General features: G+C 38.8%; 1 protein-coding gene across 1 annotated transcript in view; it reads left to right on the top strand.

Moving 5' to 3' along the window:
- The window catches only part of ITGA9 (integrin subunit alpha 9), a 216,509-nt gene that overhangs the window by 112,698 nt on the left and 84,181 nt on the right, over window positions 1–19,630 (top strand). The window contains exons 16-17 of the mRNA XM_068156889.1: window positions 1,764–1,919; window positions 13,225–13,301. Of these exons, the coding sequence (XP_068012990.1) occupies window positions 1,764–1,919; window positions 13,225–13,301 (233 nt within the window). The remainder of the gene's footprint in view (window positions 1–1,763; window positions 1,920–13,224; window positions 13,302–19,630) is intronic.

Consider the following 19,630-nt stretch of genomic DNA (forward strand, 5'->3'; position numbering starts at 1 on the left):
CCATATTAAAACACTTAGGAAGTCATTAAGCACTTATTTTACCATACTGCAGTAATAGAGCTAGAAAAGTTATAGGTGGATTTTAATTTAACCGACTCCCCACATTTTTAATTATTCCATGTTTACACAGTTGGTTGCATGCAGTTGGATTAGGTGGCGATTTGCCTGGTGATTTATTGTGCTTGACTGTTGCTGCATGGCATGATGTTTCAGAACCTTGTTTCTTTCCGTAAGTAGTCTTCTTGTATGAGATACAATCCTCCCTTAAGTTAATACATGTAACTTTCTGAGAGTGCAAAGCTAGTAGCTTCTCTGAGTTGTAATATTGTTATCTTGTAATCTTGGTGTGGTAAGGCCACTGCTCGGAGCAAGGGACTATAGAAGGGGCCAAAGGCATTCTTGTCTCTTCTGCTGAGGGGTGCTGTGGGCTGCTGCTTAGCACAAGGCACTAGCAGATGTTGGTAGTACAGAAGGAAATTCAAAGCCTGGTTGGAGGCTTCAAGGTGCAGGAGGTTAAATATCACCCAGTCTGGTCTCTAATATTCTTCACCTGGTTAACCAATTATTTGGGAATCTGGTTAGCCACTAATCTTTGTCTGACTTCAGAGATCTGTGGTCAGTTGCCATATTAGAGAGAGCAAATAGTTTCCTTGACAAAGATCAAACTGTGTGGTCAGAAAGCCAGTTACTGCCTGGGTTTCCCACATTTGGAAGCTGCAATTGAAATTGCATTGCATCTCAATTGCTTCTTGAAGTTGGCAGGCTGTGTTCAGAGAAGCCCACTAACTGATACAAAGTAAGTAGAGAGTTGGCTCACTCAAAGATGTGTTGTGCTTACTTATGGTATTTATTTATTGTCCCAATTTTGTCTGTACTGAATTCATGCTAAGTTTTTAAGTTTCTAGAATTTAAGAGGAATGATTTACTATGAAAAGGTAGAGCTGTCTGCAGCTTCTGTTATCTGGTAAATTGGATGTTGGAAGTCTGGAATGAACAGAACACAATGAGCATTTGTCCTTGCAGCAAATTGGGTTTTGGCATCTCCTATTGTGATAAATGGTAGGAGTTTTGTGGCTTGGCCTCCAACAAGGAAAAGGCAATCTCTTTGTCCCATCAGACAAATAATGTGGCACGATTTATTACATCTGGTATGAAGTCTTGAGTATAGCAAATAGAACATTCTTCAATATTCTCTTCCTTTACACACTGAATGTTACTGTGCTGAGGGTAGAGAGCTGTGAGTTGGCTTTCAGGATCATGCTGCAAGGTGACTTTTCTTGCCTCTCTATGTCTATAATCTTGTTTTATACTCACATTGGTATCTTTACCTGTCCATTCTTTTCATTGATATTGCAGAGCAAGGCAAAGTGGAATTTTCTTTGAATCAGTGAGATGACCTCAAAGTCCAGGATTTAGAAACCCCAGAGATGAAGATAATTTGCTCTTTGCTTCCCCATTGTGCAGGACTAAGGAAACACTTCCTGATTTATTTATTGTTTTCTAAAAAAATGTCCTAGTTTTATTGAAAAATGCTTGATTTATAGGTGTGTCAAATATGCCACTGATTCTCTGGAACCAAGGTGCTTGTTTTTTTATAATCCTCTGACTTGTGGTATAACATGCTTATTCCTGTTTGGCACACAGAAGAGTAAAGGCAGTAGAGAAGCAGTCTGCAGTGTTGAATATAAAAATCTGTATGTGTAATTGCATATAAATATCTTCTTGCCTATATGTGTAGTTGAAATATCTGTTTTCTTTTACAGAAAAGAGTCAAAGATGTCATATCTCCAATTGTATTTGAAGCTGCATACAGCCTTGGGGAACATGTGATAGAAAGAGGAAGAGAGGATAAAGAATTACCTGCTCTCAAGCCTGTTCTCCGCTGGAAGAAAGGACAAAAGATTGCACAAAGGAATCAGGTTAGCTTTGGACTATGTTATTCTGCTAGAAAGCCTGTGGCTGACTGCCAGCAGTGGTTGACATAGAGCAGGTTGCCAAGCTCTGGGTCTTTTGCATGCAGTAGCCTTGTTTTACAATCTCTGCTGTTGTTGCCAGGAGTGCTTCTTCATGATGTAAAGACTCACGGTGATGAGGCTGGGCAGTGCTAGGTGAGGTCACTGTCTTGTTTCAGGGTGTTTGTGCTGGAAAGGAGACTGAATGAGGGAAAGGAAAGGATAAGGATGGTCCTGCTTCTTCTGTTGTTTTTTCCCATTCTATAGAAGGTTCTTGTGAAAGCCTTGGCCATAGCCATCTTTCCAAACTGAGCCTTTGTTAGTTATGGAAGGACAGGGCTGGCTTCAGGAGGGGATATGAAAACTCGCCGCTTTTGGGGAAGAATAATGGGCAGAATAAATAAATTTTTTTTCTGGCCAAACTATCTTATTCTCTTGAGAGTTTCTCATGTTCAGCCACGTGGTAAGGGAAACCTGCTTTTGCTGTTATTGCAGTACATGCTGGCTAAAATAGGATCGTTTTATGTCAGAGAGAGTAAAGTGTGGGTGTAGCCATGTGCTTACTAGCATCCTATTTTGATCCATTGCAGTGAAGAAAATGCCTTTGTCTTTAATTTTTGTGAAAGCAAAATTGTTTTAATGATGAAACACTTCTCATTGAGAGAGACCTTTTTGCTTCAATTTTTCTCCCGAATTGTTGCCTAAGGAATTAAATTGTGAGTGATTATCCCACTTTTCTTGTTTGCTTGACTTGACCTCATTAGTATCTTTAGAAAATGCTGTCTGTTTTTGACATGTTTTCACAGGGGTAATCAAGACAGTGTTCATGAAGGTAGTAAACACCTTCAGGGTTCGTGAAGCAGGAAGACCTTTTGAAGAGAGAGACCCTCTTAGGGTTCCTTTGAAAGACTCCTGTTTGAGTGTAGTCATTGTAAGTGCAGGACAGTCTGGAGAGGAGGGAGCCTACAGGACAATTCAGCCTCCCACCATGCTGGCACCGGCGTTTCCAAGCATGAAGCTTGAGGCTCCACAAGTAAATTAGACATCTTCTGTGTCTTGCAAAGCTTCTTGTGTGTCAGAACTGCAGGAGTATTTAGGCTGGAGGTGACCTTTGTAGATTGGGTTCCTTGCTCAAAGCGGAGGAAACTTGAAAGTTAGAATGAGTTACACACATTCCATCCATTCAAGCTTATTTCCCAAAGCACACTGACAAGTTATCAGCTGACATTGCTTGTGAATAGGAAACTTCTTTATTTGTTTTGTTTTGATTTTGGTTGTTTGTTTGCTTGTTTTTAAAGGTAAAAATTATATCTACAATCTGAGGTTCATAGAAGTGAATGGTTAGGTATGATTTTTAACCCTGGGAAGTTTATGTCTATTAAATGATGCTTGCATCACCATCTATAATATTGCTCTCTAATGCTGCTTATAAGGATATGTTCTTGTGTTGAATTGCAGGCCCCAGAACAGTATTAAAACAATTTAAAAAGATCCAACCTAAAATACTTAAAGGATTTGATTTGTTATATACCCAGGTGTTTTGAACTGTGTTTAGCTATAATCCTTATAATTAGAGACATGAGTATCTATTCAAGTATGCTTTATTCTTCTAAACGCATGAATGAAAAATGCTTCTAAGGATTACTTTATGGAAAAAAAAGACTGTGTGGCTGTTATGTGTCTGAATGTCAGATTGTTGCAACAATGTGATGGGAGTTTGTGGAGAATTTGGAACTTGAGAAGCGTGCTGAAAACCTAAGTGTTACATGAACAAAACTGCTTGGATGTTCTACCACTGGGTTTAAACTCAAAAGGTCATTTCTTGCCCTGCAGGCATAGTCTCAGATCAATATTGAAATACCTAAATGCTGAGATTATGAAGCAGAAACAAAAATATGTTGAGAATTTCCCTGACTTGTTTTCTTGTGTAATTTGGATGAGAGGGAGCCAGTTTAACAGTCTCTTTCCATTTGCTTCCCAGATGTTGTTCACTTAGCTTAGTAAGAAAAGGGTTTTGACATGGGGTGTGCCTGCAAGTGTGCTTTCAGCTGAGAAAGTGGGAAGAGCTTCAGAGTTAGTGTGGTGGCCATGGCAACAAAGCTCTGACAGAGCAGCCTGGAGGCATGGTGGTGGTGTTCCACAAAGTCCAATTTCATGGGAAAACCAGGGCATAACTTGCTCTTTCAGGATTTCTGTTATCTCACAAATAGAAATTGCTTTAAAAGGCCAAGGGGGATAGTAGGAACCAAAGTTTATATAATAAAGAATTTGCATTTTCAAGGAATCTAATTATTATGGAGGGACCTTATATTTAGGAAGTCCAGGACAGGTTTAGTGGGCTCTGCTTGCAGAAGACGCAGCATCAGTGACAAGCCTAGTGTTAGTGAAGTCTTTAAATACAGCTAGTTGTGTGTGGTTTTCACAAGCCCTAGATCTGACTGATCTAGTAAAAAGTAACATTTTAAAATTAGAAATATGGCATCTGTTGCTTCCAAGCACCATTAAGATATGCTTAAGAGACTGACACTTTTCTAAAGAGCCAGGTGGCTGGGTTTTGTGGAAGGATGCAGAAGAAGAAGAAGCAGGAAAAAGTGAATAGCTGAAGAAAATGGAGGGAGCCATGACTGCGCAGGAAAGGGGAGGACTTAGATCTTTCTAGATCCTACTGCAAGTCTACCAGACCTACTTGAAAAGCCACAAATCCTGCAAATGTGGGGTTTTATAGTCAATTAGATATGATTTTATTTAAATTAAAGTGATGCTGAAGTGATCACTTTCACTGGGATGTCAGTTTGATTTTTGTGCACCACATGTCCCCTGTATGCATGTGTGACTTCCCAACCAGAATGTATAGTCCTGTGGCTCACCAACAAGAAGGTAGGAAAGCCTTCAAGAGGCCTCTTGAAATGAGAATTGAAGATCACAATGAGCATATGAAGTTGTTCTCTCTAATACATTAAGAATTCTGCTTGAAAATAAGTGTTTATGGACACCTGCCACTAGAAGTGACATCTCTGTTACAAGATCACTGAAAAGTGTTGGAAACTCAGGCTTTAAAATCAGCATTGCATTGTATGTGAGAGAATAGTCTGATCTTGTACTACCACTTAGTCCAAAGCACTGCTGTAGTACTAAAGGACTGTGTGGATGCTGAATATAATTCAAAATACTTTTATGTATTGGTCACCTTTATTTTCAAACAATACAACATTTACTACAAGGCAATGGAAAATACTTATATTTAAAATAAAGCCTAACCAAACTTTGAATGTTCAATGAAGGAGCCTGTTTCTATTCCTAAGTAGACCATGCTTGAAACATTCAAAATATAAAAACCAATTTGAATTTCTGATTTATTTGAAGAAAGAGATCTTAATGGAAATTTCCAAATAAAAAAGCATGCAATTATGGGTCTTTGTGTACTGACCATTTTTTTGCCAGCAAATAGGCTCTGGTAATTCAAAACAAAGTAATAATAATAATAATTAAACTGGCCCAAGGGATTGTTTGGCCCAGGATATTTTCTTGGTTCGTGTATAGACTTACCAGGAGTAATGGTTACTACAGTGTGGTGCAATTTTCTGTGGTAGTAAAAGAAAATACTTAAGGATTATGTGAACATATCTACTAACACATGTCTCAGCAACTTGTACAGTTATTGGGTGGAGACTTGTGTGGAGAAGATTTCAGTTTTCCGAGTGGTAAGTGGCTAGTCAGCTCAGTTTTGCTCAAACAGAAAATCTCTGATGGGTCAAGACTGGGTGGGGGAAAAAAGATTCTATTTTTTTTTGAGTGCATATTATGAAGTTTAAAACTTCCCACCCTGAGGATGACTTTCCATTAGCATCTTTGTTGACTCCCAAGACCAGTTGCTACCTCTATCCACTGGAAAAAACTACTAAGTCTTCTTACTTCAGGGAAATTAATGTGTATTTGGAAGTTGGTTTGGCTTAGTTCATTGCAAATGGTTTGTACTATAACATTTATTTTCGTATGCCCACTGTATAAATACTTGTCAACCAAGAAAGAGAAAGATCTCCTGCCAAATACTGTGGGGATTTGTTCCTAGTAGAATCCAGTAATGTATCTTAGAATTCAGAATGTGGTATGCTAGAGTTCTGCCTGTTCTAAACACTGTAATAAAATCACCTGCTGTTATATGGATGGAGACACCATATTGTTATAGGAAAATATTCTCAGTAGATTTAATTGCATCAGTGTCTTCAGGACTTTGTGAATGGTTAGCCATAAAACTGCTTGTAAGTTATGAGAAGAGACAGAAAATGTTTAGGACATTCTGTTCCAAACTGTGCTGCTGACTTGCAGTGAGAATTTGGGTACAGTGCTGCACCTCTGAGTGGCTGAGTCTGCACGTCTCTGGGATAAACTTCACCTTATTAAGGCAGAGAACTGGAAATACTTGTGTTTGGAAAGCTGGGTAAGTATTTGCACATAAATTAGATTAGTTGGCAGGTATGAAAAAGTATAGGAGGGAGAAGTTTTATAGAGCTGAGTTATGAACACCTCTAGTGAGTTTTGGTTTGTTGCACAAATAATGCCATTCCCTGTTCTAAAACGTGCACACACAGCCCTCAGATCTCATACTGGGGTCAAAGCAATGACAGATCTGGACAGGGTGAAATGTACACACAGTGTGGTCCAGGTTTGTCAGTGGTGCATTCCCCAGAGGAGAGATCTCTGTGTTCCTACTTGAGTCAGGTCATGTCTCTGCCAGGAAACTGGGGCATTTCGAGGCATTGGTAGAAATAGAGAGAAGATCATGTAAGCATTTGCAAGCTGAATTCCAAGTTAAAATTCTACTTGGTAGTTTCTATGGTTCAGTGTAACAGCACTCACTTCAGTTCCAAACTACTCTGTGGACAGAGATTTGTAATTGTAAGGAAGGAGCAGTTCCTGCTTATGTGTGGAGCTATAAAAGGAAATTATAATATTCTTAGAAAGCCATAAAGATGGCAGATAGACTTTAGCAAGCCAGGCTTCCATTAGCTCTGTTCATATCTTTTCAGCAGTTATATGAAAGATGTGCAGAGCTTAATTGGAATACCTAACATCTTGAGAGCAGATAATATGATAGTATTAGTTCATTCAGTTCAAATCTTTGTCAGACCAGTGCAGCACTCATAAATAAAAAAACCCATTGAAGAGCAGGTGGATTGTATGAGTGGACTATGACATGCCTTTAGGGGTCACAATAAGTTAAAGGTAAACAAGACATTTTGAGCATTTCAGGTGACAAGACAGCTGCCACATCTGTTTTTCATTTGATATTTTTATTATGGATTTATATTTTTAATTACACAGTTGTGTGATGAGTAAAAGGTTTTGACTCGTGTTAAAATGTGTAAGTATGAAAGCATCCTGCATGAGAAAGATTCGTCTTAAACGGTTCCACTTTTAGTAGTGAAATAAAGAGGTTTAGAGCAGAACATGTTCTCAAATACCACTAAAGTACTCTCCTGAGATGGTACAATTGGATTATTCTGTAGTCATCCAAAATAAATGGAAGACCATTTAAGACAAGGCAGGAAAATATATTGAGAAACGTGCTGCAGAAATGCATCCTATAATGGTATGGGGAGATGGGACAATTAACCCAATAGGTCTTTTTCAATCTATTGTTCTATGAATTTATAAGGTCTGAAGTCCTGTAAAATGAGAACACTATTTGGATGATTTCAACTGTTAATGATTGAGAAAAGAAAAAATTGAAAAAAAGCCTTATCCTGAAAAATGAGTGAGTCAGACTAGAAATCTAATACAGCTCTGAGAGGCTTGGGGTCTGCTTCTATTGCCACCAACTGTAATTCTTCACCCCAGGAGAATATGAGTACAAAAGGCTGCATTGTTAAATCCACTCATTGCTCTGAGGAATAACCAATACATATGTTTGTTAATTTATGCTTGCTTACAATAGCTAACAGGTTTCATGCCTGGTCTTTTCTAAACAGCTGATTTAATTTGGGAGTTCCTGTTCCTTTTACACTTGAGTGTTCTCTCTCATTTTTAGCTCGTTGCTCCAGTCCAGTTTCTAACCCTTACTGAAAATAGGATGCAGCTGAAATAGGGGAGACAGGATTACATATGGCCTTAGGTCTTTTGATAAGTGGCAATGAGATTCAGGCTCAGTCTTCCACTCAATAAAGTGAATGAATTCCCCTGTAGCCTTCCTCAGCTGGAGAAGTTCGACTTGTGTGGTTGCACCCTTAGTAGTGTAGTCAGCTCATGATTACTGGCCAATTTCCAGTTTTGTGCGCTAATGCACTGTAAATGAGCATCTGTTTTCCTTGCATGAAGACGTGCTCTGATGAAATCAGAAGTATGGACCTGAGGGAGCTTGCTAGCTAACCCTGATCCTCTGCACCATGCAGGGCCAGCATGGCTCTGTGGTTTTGTAGTAGGATTCTGCTGGATACTTATTGCTCCCCTGGTATTTTTGCCCTTGTCATGTGTTCATTTCGCCACTCATTAAGGAATATTGTGAACACCGTTTATTATTTTAGCCAGAACATCTGATGAAATCCTGGGAAGGTTTTCACAATATTAATTGCTCTTCTAGTGGGAATTTAAATCAGCCATTTTGCACTTGGCTCAGCAGGATATATGAATGGACACTTTTCATGAGTAGTATAGTGAAGCATAGGATGTCTAGGGAGAGTCAGTTGCTATTTCTCTTTCTGTGGTCAATAGACCACAAAATGAAGGTCTAAAATCAGTCGTCTGTATCTATATTTAGGCATATTAATATCTAACTCCTCAGTTTGTAAAGGTATAAACCAGGAAATAGTCCCTAAAAGAGGCAGTGAGGTTTGCTGTAGTTCGATTCTTTTGAAAATTGGATCACATATCCTGGTCCTTAATTAATGACCTAGGAACTCAGCTTCACCATATAACATGGCAATAAGCCATACAGCATCAATATCTGAAAAGTAAGGAACTGTTAGACTAACAAGCCCTCCCTTGTCCTGCACCTTTTCAATAGAATTACTTTAGTCTTACTAGCATGATCTAACTGCTAAGTCATCCCTGCACATACCATGTAGGATATGGTGACAATATACAGGAAATCAGTGTAGAAGTTGGAATACTCTATTTTTAACCCAGTTTATTTTGTATGACCTAAGATATCCTGCTGAAGGATGTAGCATAGTTCATGAAGTTAAAGGATTGGATCCTCAGTTACCAGAGCCAACTTTCCCACCTTTTAAGAGGTACTATCTGAACCTTTTGTAGACTGATGTGTGAGCAAGTAGTTAAAGGCCTGTTCCAGAGTGAATCACTCTTCTCCTATCCAGATCATAAACTATCATGCTTTCAAGAGTTCTTCTGAGAGTCCTATATCTCTTCATTCTCTTCAAGCATTGTCCTGCAGCTGTCACCCTTTTTCTGTGAAAGGATGGGCATAACTCTTACTGGAATATAGTACTGGCGACCTCTAAAAGTCTTGATTGAACATTTTGGCTACAACTTGAAATTTCCACGTGCTTTCCTGAATTTTGGGAGGTGGAAGGTCTGGAAATATGTTCTTTTTTTCTTTGTTTATTGGATGATTTCCAGTGTTTTTGGTGGGCAGGAGTGCCATAAACACAGGCTTTTTCAATTTTGCTCTTGTTCCTGTTCTCTTCCCTACTCCCACAAACATAGATGTCTTTAATTTTTATATCCATTGAGAGAAAGTGAAGCAGTTTAGCAATCCAGGTTTGAAATTGCAGGTTGCCTTCCTCAAAGCAGAGATCCTGTGAAATTAGTCTGAAGCAAGGCCCCTTCTTGCTTGTTGTTTTACCTTCTAGCAGCATTCCTTACCAGTCCACTGTCAGCAGGAAGGAAAATGAGAATATCTTCACACCCAATACCCAGCAGCTTTGTGCTTAGGATGCCTTGGGATGTGGGAACTACAACTTCATCCTCCTCCTCCTTCCTGAGGCAGAGGCCTCTACGTTTACCCTTGGGCTTTACCAAACTGGAATTTAATCCACTACCTTTCTTCAAAAGACAGAATGGATATAAAGGTACTTCCTTTGAAGCCCTGATCTAAGTGTCTGTCTAGACGTATCCCCTTCCTTATCAGCTGGCTCTAGGTCTCTCCTTACTGTGTGTTTGATTATGAGCAGATGTGTATGTTCACTCTTTATAACACGTATATCTTAACGTAGGCCTCATGACTTACTCTCTGGGGTGCATGAGAAACACCCATCTCCTCTAACCTACCTGACGACCTCTCAAGAAGCATAATTCTTTCTACCCAGAAAGCACCCTTAGCATACAAACACCTATTTCTGTCCTGGAAATGCCAAACAAAAGTACAGTAGCTTTGAGATCCAGCTGTCTTTCTCATTCAGGACAATTTTTGCCTCTTCCTCCTGTTTTTGAATTTTTCTTATATGTATTTCTTATGTAAAAAAAGCTTGTCGACTGTCTCTGATATATATATATATTCAAAACTGTGAGGGACTTGGTAGTATGAGTGGAATCCAGTAAGAATCAGTTAATTGGACTTCAGTAGAACCACCATCTCCTCACTTTGGTAACAGTAACTGCAGAAATTGTGAAGTGTTTCTACAGTGTGATGAATTGGGTTTTTTTGTCCTATTTCCCTGATTTTAATTCTGGCTAATACACACAGCCCATTGGTTGCCCTGTTCAATCTCTACAAATCCCTAAAGCTGGTATTGTAAACTAAAACCACTTTAAAGATTGCTTAGAGTTAAAATTAGTGACTATATCATAGTAGGGCGTGTACATATCTCAAGCATGGAGTCCTGTTCTAACAATATGCAGTGCTGAGTGAATTTCTGATCCAAAAAAATCACAGCCCAAGTAGACCAAGTAAGGGCACAGTAACAATATATATAAGCAGTATTCACAAATGTTATGATAACTTACAGTGTGTTTACTCCTCAGTTCTTTAGGAGGGATCTGAGCAGGCAGGAATTAGTCAACTGGAAAGGCAGAAGAAGCAACAGGCTGGGGAAGGGAAGGCTCAAGTTAGCAGAGGAGAAAATAGAGGAAGTAAATTGACTGTGAGGATTGAGGCTCTAATTGGCACACAAAAAGGGGAAGTGGAATAGAGTCATGACAACATCAATGCAGACCAGGGAAAAATAAGAAAATAACAAAATAATCCATAGATGTTATTAGCTTGTTAGATGTTATTGGAAATGGGCTGCTCAACCAACTGTGACAGCATTTAGCTTTTAGCAGCTGACTTGACTGGAAATCTTCTCATTCCAGCTCTCCACAAAAACAAAGGGTTTGCTCCCACACAGTTGTGCATCTGGGAACTTGTCATCCTTATTCTTTCTCCCATTTCAGTGCTGTGTGGGAACTTGGGTTTCTATGACATAACAAAATACTCCAAATGTATTTCAGAGTAGCTTGCTGTCTAGTGCATGACATGTTGGAAGAGATACAAACTCAGTAGTTTTAGAAAATGAGGTATTTGTTCATTCTTTATGAAGAACCACAGCTATAGATTTAGCAACAAAATTCCGGGGTTATTAGGTAGTTGCTTAAATGTACTTACAGTACACTTATTCTTTGGAACGTGCAGGTCATATCTTTGATTCCTCTGTTCGCTTTGCCAAGAGTTCTGCAATGCAAACAGGGAAACTGTCAGGCAAGAGTGTTTTTACACTTTATTTTTCTTTCTCCTCTGAAGGTCAAATGGTCTTTCCTATATATAGCTACTATGGTGACTGAGGATTAATTCTGAGAACTTTTGAGTCTATACCTCTGGAATTTGCCATGTTTTGAGGGGGATAACTTGTGCTAGTGCCTGTGTTGGGGTTATTCTTATCCTTTGGTATGGTATTCTTAAGCAAAAATTTTAGGTTCCGCCCTCGTGTTGCAATTCTCAACAATTTCCATTTCTGAGATTCTGAGAAAGCAAAAGGCGAGAAAGGAAAGTGAAAGGGTAAAGAGCTGCAAACGAAATCTCCATCTCCCATCTTCTTTTTTTTTTTTTTTTTTTTTTTCCTTTTTACAGTTCAATTCAACCTGCAGCATAATTTGATATCTGCTAGTCCAACAGCACAAAGGTCCACTCCTTCTTGGAGAGCTCTGCCTCTCCATGTAGGAAAAGGAGACCAAGCTGCTTTCTTAACCAAGAATGTTCCTGGAGAAATGTGGACTGGAAATCTCTGTGTCCTCTGGGCTTGAGCCTTTCTCTAGTATGCATGCAGCTGGGCAGAGCTCTTAAAAATGTATTAATTCTGTGTATTCTGTTTTATTCCTGAGTCTCTCCAACCCTCTCCGACTATCATGTGTCCTGCACAGATTTGCTCTCTTTGCGTTTATGACTGAAATGTATTTACTTTGGTGGTAAAAGTAATGAAGCCAAGCCTGTAGAAAGGAACAGTCACATTAAAGGAAGATATCAGTGGATTGTCAGTTTTGTTATCTGAACAGGGTTGACAACACTTATTTTGGGTATCATCCTTTGGTAAGCTGAAGAGCATCAAAACTCTGAAAGAGTGAATCCTTCAGCCTGAAAAATCTACTCATGTTCAGAAACCTATTGGTCTCTGTTCTCAATAGCAAGGAAAGTATCCATGATCATGATGGCATCTGTTTTTCATGGTTTTTTTTTGTTTGGGTTTTTTTTTTAATTTTTAAACGCCAGGAACATATTCTTCTTGTATTCTTTCACTGGTGACTCCCTGGTTTAGCCATGACAAACTACTGTAGAGATCTGCATAGGTTCACCGGCTTCTCATAGTCCCCTTATTTTTGGTACTTCAGTAGCATGCCAGTGTCTAGTGATATGTTGTCCCTTCACAGTTCCTAGCTTTATCAATCATAAATTTACTGAATGCTAGTCTTTACCACAGTTTACAGGATTGACAGTGGTTCCATTATTTAAGTCTATTCCTTGTCTTTTGTGAGTATGTTTGGTGCATTATTTCCTTACTTGGAATTCTGAGTACTGAAAATAGTTTCAAAGTTTTTCTGTTTCATTTACAAGAACATGCATTGGGAAGAGAAATGAGTGCCAGAAATAGAGTGAGTGGTAATTCTTGTCAGATGAGAAGTGTGAATGGATTGAAGAAAACCTCTGAGAGTCTGATTTTTCTGGTGAAACTTCATGTTCAGTTAGGACTGAATAAAACCAGTTCTGATAAAGACTGAACACTCACACCTGTATTCCTATGTCACAGGTTTTGGTGTTTTCTTAATTCATCCAAGCATGTTCCTTTGAATTTTAAGATTACTTTTCTCATGCTGTAACACTTCTTTTCTTTCTTCTTTTTCACAGACTGTTTTTGAAAGGAACTGTCAATCTGACGACTGTGCTGCTGATTTGAAACTTCAGGGTAAATTGTTGCTGTCCAGGTGAGTAGGTGAACATTTTTTTTCCTCTCTTATAAACTAGTATGTTCTTCACTGGATATTGAAAAATAAAAATGCGAACACAGTCATTTTGTGTCCAGACTAGAGGGATGACAATAGTGAAATCATCTTTAGTGCAAAAGTAGCTTGAGATGTGTGCAGAATCTGAACTCCTGTTATGGAAGGCACTATGCAGGGCAAGACATCTTCACCTGCAAAACCACAACAGACAAAGCTGGAGAAAAAAATAAAATACCTAGCAGGGAGGGGCAGGGAAAGTAAAGATATGTTCCTGCATCAATACACCAATGTGTACTGCTATGTAATTTTTCAAAGACAATAAAATAACATTTCTGACATGACTGCAGTAAAACTCCCTGAAGAAAAGCAGTCTTGTTCAGGAAAAAAATTTACATGGGAGGTAAAAGAAACCACTCAGGACACTGCAAATTGTCATCTTCAAATTATTTTTCTCTGTTTCTGAACTAGCAGTTTTTCTAACTATCCTGAAATACTGCTCTCCTTTGTCAGATTCTTCTTATTAGCAACTTGGAGAGGGTGTCTGATTTCACTTTCTTCTGAGATAATTAAGCCTCATCAGATGGATCAGAGGTGAAGTTTATGTTCTGTCCCTTGTGACTAGTGATCCTAGGGAAATGCCTATTGTTTTGTCAGGATATGGTTATTAAATTTCGGGATAAATCAGGCTAAAGGTGAACTTTGCACATCACTTCTGTTTCCTTTTTTTTTTTTTTTTTTTTAGCATTTTTAGCACATTTTTAGAAGTGGAAGTGCTGATATGAGTTATTTAATTGTGTGCCAGCGTTTTTTTCTGTTTGATGGAGATGGTTTCTGTGAAGTGTTTTGCCTTTAAGTCAGGAAAGAGGGGAAGAGACTCTCCTGGTATAGGGGGCAGATTTTAAAAAAAAAAAAAAGAGGAGATATACATACTTTTTATATGGGTCTACAGCATGTTGTAATTGCACTGGAGACAAAACTGAACCAAAGACAAGTCTGAGAAGTTAGGGTTTTCTCCGGACGCCACTAAAGTCCACAGGACTGTTTCAGGGGATTGGCTGGGAGTAGAGTTAGGTCTCAGGCTCTGTAGAGTCCAAGCTTTGACTGTGATTAGGGTAGATTTTTGACCTGCTCCATCTTCATGGTGAGCAAAATCTATTGAGAACTGGAGATGTTTCTGTGTGGACTAGGGAAACTAGCAAGGGATTTTGTCCTGCATTTAAAGGAATAATTAATAAAAAGCAAGGGACGAGTCCTAAAAACTTGTCCATCAGTGTATAGTAACCACAGCAGTAATTCACAATTGGAGCATTAGACTGTTTACTTTTATGGCTGTTGTTTATGTTATCTTGGCAATTTAAAAGGCACAACTGTCAAAGAAAGCTTAGGATATTCAAATACAGTTTCCACATTTGTATAGCACAACATGGAACAAATCGTCTCAAAGGTCTTTTTCTAATGACACTCCAAAGTCCTGTTTGAAATAAACAGGATGTTGTCAAATTCATCAGGTCTGCACAGAATGGGTTTTCTAAGCTGAAGGGCTGTGTAAGCTTTGGTTATTAAGAAACATAACAAAATGGGTATCTCTAAAGAAATATTTATTATTTTTTTTTAATTGCCTGTAAAACTACAAAATCCTCCTATAGATTCTGATTTTAGAGAAGTGTCTGTCTGGAAGAATATGGTAGTTTTTCTACCCTCACGTGTTTCATGCTAAAGAATCCTATCAGTGCTGTTCTAGATAATTCCTGTTTATACTAAGTCTGCATACAAAGCTTTTTTTATAAATTGTATTTTATTTTTTTTAGAAGGAGCGAAAAAAAAATGACTCATCCATTGCTATCTGCACTAAACAATTGACTTCATTGTTAGCAGTGTTATGGCAATGCCTTTGTCTAATCATCTAACTAAATTTGGTGGACTTATTGAAATGGCTACAATTAATGATGCATAAACACATTGGATTGAAATAAACAGGATGTTTTTTTGGAGGCAGCAATTAAGTGCAGTCTCTCAGACCTGCTGCAGCTCTTTGAAGATGTCACTGGACAGTCACTGGGCAGGATGATCCAGTTCAGATCATCTACCTGGGATTTTGATTAAGATTTCTCACTAAGGTTCACAAAGAAATTTCATTGCCCAGATCTGAGAGGAATATTGTTTGGGCATTATTACTTAATTAAAAGGTGGTCAACAGAGAGAAGGAATAATTAGTTTGTTTTCCTGATAGAGAAAACTCCACAAACACTTGTGCTGGGGCTAGTGGTATTCAGCATATTCATAAATGAGTAGCAAGGTAAAGTTTGCTAATAATTCTAAACTCTTCAGAGCAATGAAGAGAACAAATGAGGAGGTGTGATTTCATGAAGTGTATGATTAATCTGTGGATTTTATTGTTGGGTATCTTGTAAATGCTGAGAGTTTACATGGTAAAGAAGTGGCAAATACGAATGCTGGAAACAGCAAAATAACAGTGCGCTTTTTTCATAGACCTCTTGCTTTTAGGCATGGTTAAATACAGGGCTCTCTACTAGATGGACACACTTGATCTGGCTTTTTTTGCAGACTTTTCATGAATTTGTAATATGATAGGGCCAAAAGCAGTGCAGGAAGCTATATAATGTAAAGTATAGTTTTGTCCACCTCAATGTGTAATATGCTTTCGAAAGTGTGCTGGTTAGAGCATATGTGTGCGTAGCAAGTTAGCTCAGATTATATTGTTACCAAGAGAATTACTTTCTGAGATCACTCTTATGAGCTCAGGAATTGCACAAACTACTGTGATTTAAAGTTCACCTGGGATGTGTTTGAATCACCACAGTTGCCCAACTTTGAAGATGCCAAACCTGCATACCAAATGAGTAATAGGAAAAACAGCCCATGCTGGAAAGAGCTGACCAGGTCTGCTTTAACTTTGCTTTTCTTGGGATTCTCCTTCTCTTCTGAAAATTATTTGTATACCCTCAAACAGGGAGCACTGCATTTTAATAAATAGACAGCCTGGGATGTTAACACTGGGTCTGGGTAACTACCAAATATATGACCACTTATGCAAAGTCCTTTAACTATGAAAATCTGCATGTGGAAAGTCAGAAACTTCGTTCTACCATTCTGAACATATATGATTGGGTTTGACGGGCAAGAGCAGTAGACTGTGGTTTGCTAGATTTAGACCAGGGATTTGGGGAAACCTGCTTGTGAAGGCAGTTCATGCTACACAGAAGTGAGGTGTGCAGAGATAATGTGCTCAGCCATCTTGGGTTTCAGAACTTGGCCACATAAGGTCCCGGCTGACCTCATCTGTTGCTGTCAATAGTCCTGTGTTGAAGAACATGAGGATGAATTGTATGACCTCCAGAAATCCTTTCCAACCAACTTTTCTGCATTTTTCTGACTTGTCTCAAGGCAAATCCTCCCTGTAACATGAGGAAAATTGCCTCAACAGAAAACAGCTCTTTGCCAACATGGACACACCTTTCTTGGGTGGTTATGGGTGCCTTCCAGCTTTATGGTTGGAAACCTCCCTGTGAAACTCCTTGGCTCTTGCTAATGTCATCTCTGCCATCAAGAATATGTAACATCACTAGAGGCGACAGTAATACCAAAGCCTGGGCCTGGCAAAACAAGCTGTGAGCTGTGAGATCTATAGCAGACATTATAATATAGTGTATAGATACAGCTAGAGTGGTCTTTGCTAGTATTACTACAAATGGTCTTTTTATTGGCTGGCCTGGAGGTACTGGTAGGAGTATGAGTGCAGACGGCAACTTAAGACCAGAGAAAAAGGAGCCATAGAGTGTGCTGGGCACTTGGTGAAAGCAATGTTAAGAGAAACTGAAGGAGCAGAAGGGAGGTGTTTCATCTTTCTTGTCATGACTGGTTTCAAATCCATTTTTCTTAAAGAATAAATATGTGAGGCTGTAGCAGCGCAGAGCAGTGAGATTACTCATCACCTCCTCTTCAAAGAGTCTCCAGTGTTAAATCTTGCAGCTGTTGTAGGATATGGCAAAATCTGGCCCTATCCATGCAATAATGTTCTGTGCTGGGGAGAGACATCTAAAGGGAAAGACCTAAAAGTATCTAAGTGTAAAGAAAGTATTTATGTATTGCGTATGGATAACTTAAATGACACAACCTGAAACTATAAGAGAAACAGGAATAGAATATTTTGCAATAAACTTTATTTTTATAGCCATAGCTTTGGGACAGCAATAAGAAACCTGTTTTCCTTTCCAGCAACCCAGTACTGAAACACAAAATGCAATTAAAAAGTATTCTCTTAGCTATTAGTTTCAAATGTTGTTTAATATTGAAAATATATTTATTACATATCATGCTTGACTTCAGTGCCTTACTCTCTTTTCTTAGCACAGCAAATGTCTTTTCCATCAGGTTTCTGTAGCAAATAGCACATTTTTTATTTCACTTCTACTTGTTTAGAAGCTGAACAGCATCTGTTTTCTCAAGATGTGCTGGGGGGGAAACGCTGAAGCAGGTGTTCTGTAGAAGATTAGACCTCTCTGGCATTTAAAATCTACTAATCCATTCCTCTGGTACTTTATAGAGGGGGTGGAAATAATAATTTGGTCTTTTAAGAAAGACCTGAAAGTGCTGAGGGAGCCAGGTTTACAGGAGCACATATCTTGTCTAACATATCAAGGCAGTTTCAGATCTCAAGCTGCTGCCTGTCTGTCAGATTGGCACTCTGCAAAGGTAATGGTAACAGCACTGTTTAGGCTGTGATGGGAACTAAGTGAAAACCATGAGAAGACATCTGAGTAACAGTGAGAGTGTTTGAAAAAACAGACTTTCTTCCAGCTGCAATAAACAAACCAGCTAAAAGACCAGCACAAAATGGGTAGTGGCTTCCCTATGAGGTACATCTAGGAAGGAAATCCTGTGTGGCTGTATAAATATACTGACAGCCTGCATGTCACAGTGAGTGGAGCAGCTTTAGTGAAAACAAACAGGGCAAGAAGAGAGATGATGTTGCAGCATGTCATGTAGCTGCTGTATTCCAGCACAAGCTGTGCACATGGTATGTAAATTGGATTGTAAGCACAGGACTATGAGCCCCCTTGGACAGAACACGCCATAATAAATGCTGTTGCAATAAATATTACAGCAACAGAAAGTGCTGGAATAATTAGAGCTATTCCTGAGAAGGTTCCAGGAGGGAGTCTGTCTTCCATATATTTATGTGACATGAAGTTACCCTTCATCTGTCATTAGAAACAGAATTACTCACCCATTGGAGTGCTTCTGAGTAATGTTTTACTGTTTGGAATAAGCAGCTTGCTTTTATGTGTTGGTTTAGAGCATCTTTAATGGCCACCATTCATTCATTCACCCTACAGACTGGCTGGAATTCCTGTATATACTGCTGCAAAATGTTTATATTGGAAATGTGAAACTGGAAACAAAAGTTGTGGAAAGCCAAGGGGGTGACAGGTGCATTTTACACAAATTTTCATGGTTTTAGAAATTTGTTAGGGCTTTTTGAGTTGGAGTCCATGATTTAATAAGTTCTCTTATGAAATGGGATTTTTTGAGAAATGCCCTTTTCCTGTTGAAAGGTCAAGTTTGTGACTTGAGAAGTTTCTGTTGGCTCCTATGGAATTAGGCAAAAAAACCCAACCAACCAACCAAAAAACCCCAACAAAACAAAACCTCAGTCTGTCAAACATTTCAATGTGTTTGAAATGTTTCCATTTTAAATGGCATTTTATGAAGAAAAAGCATTTTTCCAGTATCTTCCAGTCAGCTCCAGAGAAGGTGCAAATTTTTATCCCCTCCAAATAAATTTCTTCCGTGACTTACTGAAGCATTAACATTAACATGTTGTCTGCTGACCCTCCTTTTGATTCTGTGATCTTTGTTTTATGCGTGGCTCCATGTTTGACAGGCAAATAAATGATTTTTTGTAGTGTTTCAGGATGCAATCTTAAAGTACCTGACCCAGGCATGATTCAAAAGACAAGGGAGAATGTGTACCACCACTCTGTGTCCCCTGCTCCCAGCCCTTGATCTTACAACTCTGCAGTTTGTATTAGTGAAGAAAGACATTTTTCACATAGATGACTAGCTATGCAATTGCAAAACTGGTTGTTTTGCAAATGTTGTGCATAGGTGTAATAATAAATATTCTCATGCACCTACCAAAATCAGCGGAAGAATTCCCTCTGGATCACTGGGCACATCATCAAACATTGGGCACCTGGATTTGACAAAATGAACCTTAGCAGTTTTGTGTTGACGTGTCAATTATTGCAGAAACTGAGCTGAAGGATTCTGAAAATCATAGATAAAAC

Source organism: Melanerpes formicivorus, unplaced genomic scaffold (genome assembly GCF_026170545.1).
Source record: "Melanerpes formicivorus ecotype bairdi unplaced genomic scaffold, bMelFor1.0.p_v2 SCAF_35, whole genome shotgun sequence".
In the NCBI taxonomy this organism is placed as follows: Eukaryota; Metazoa; Chordata; class Aves; order Piciformes; family Picidae; genus Melanerpes; species Melanerpes formicivorus.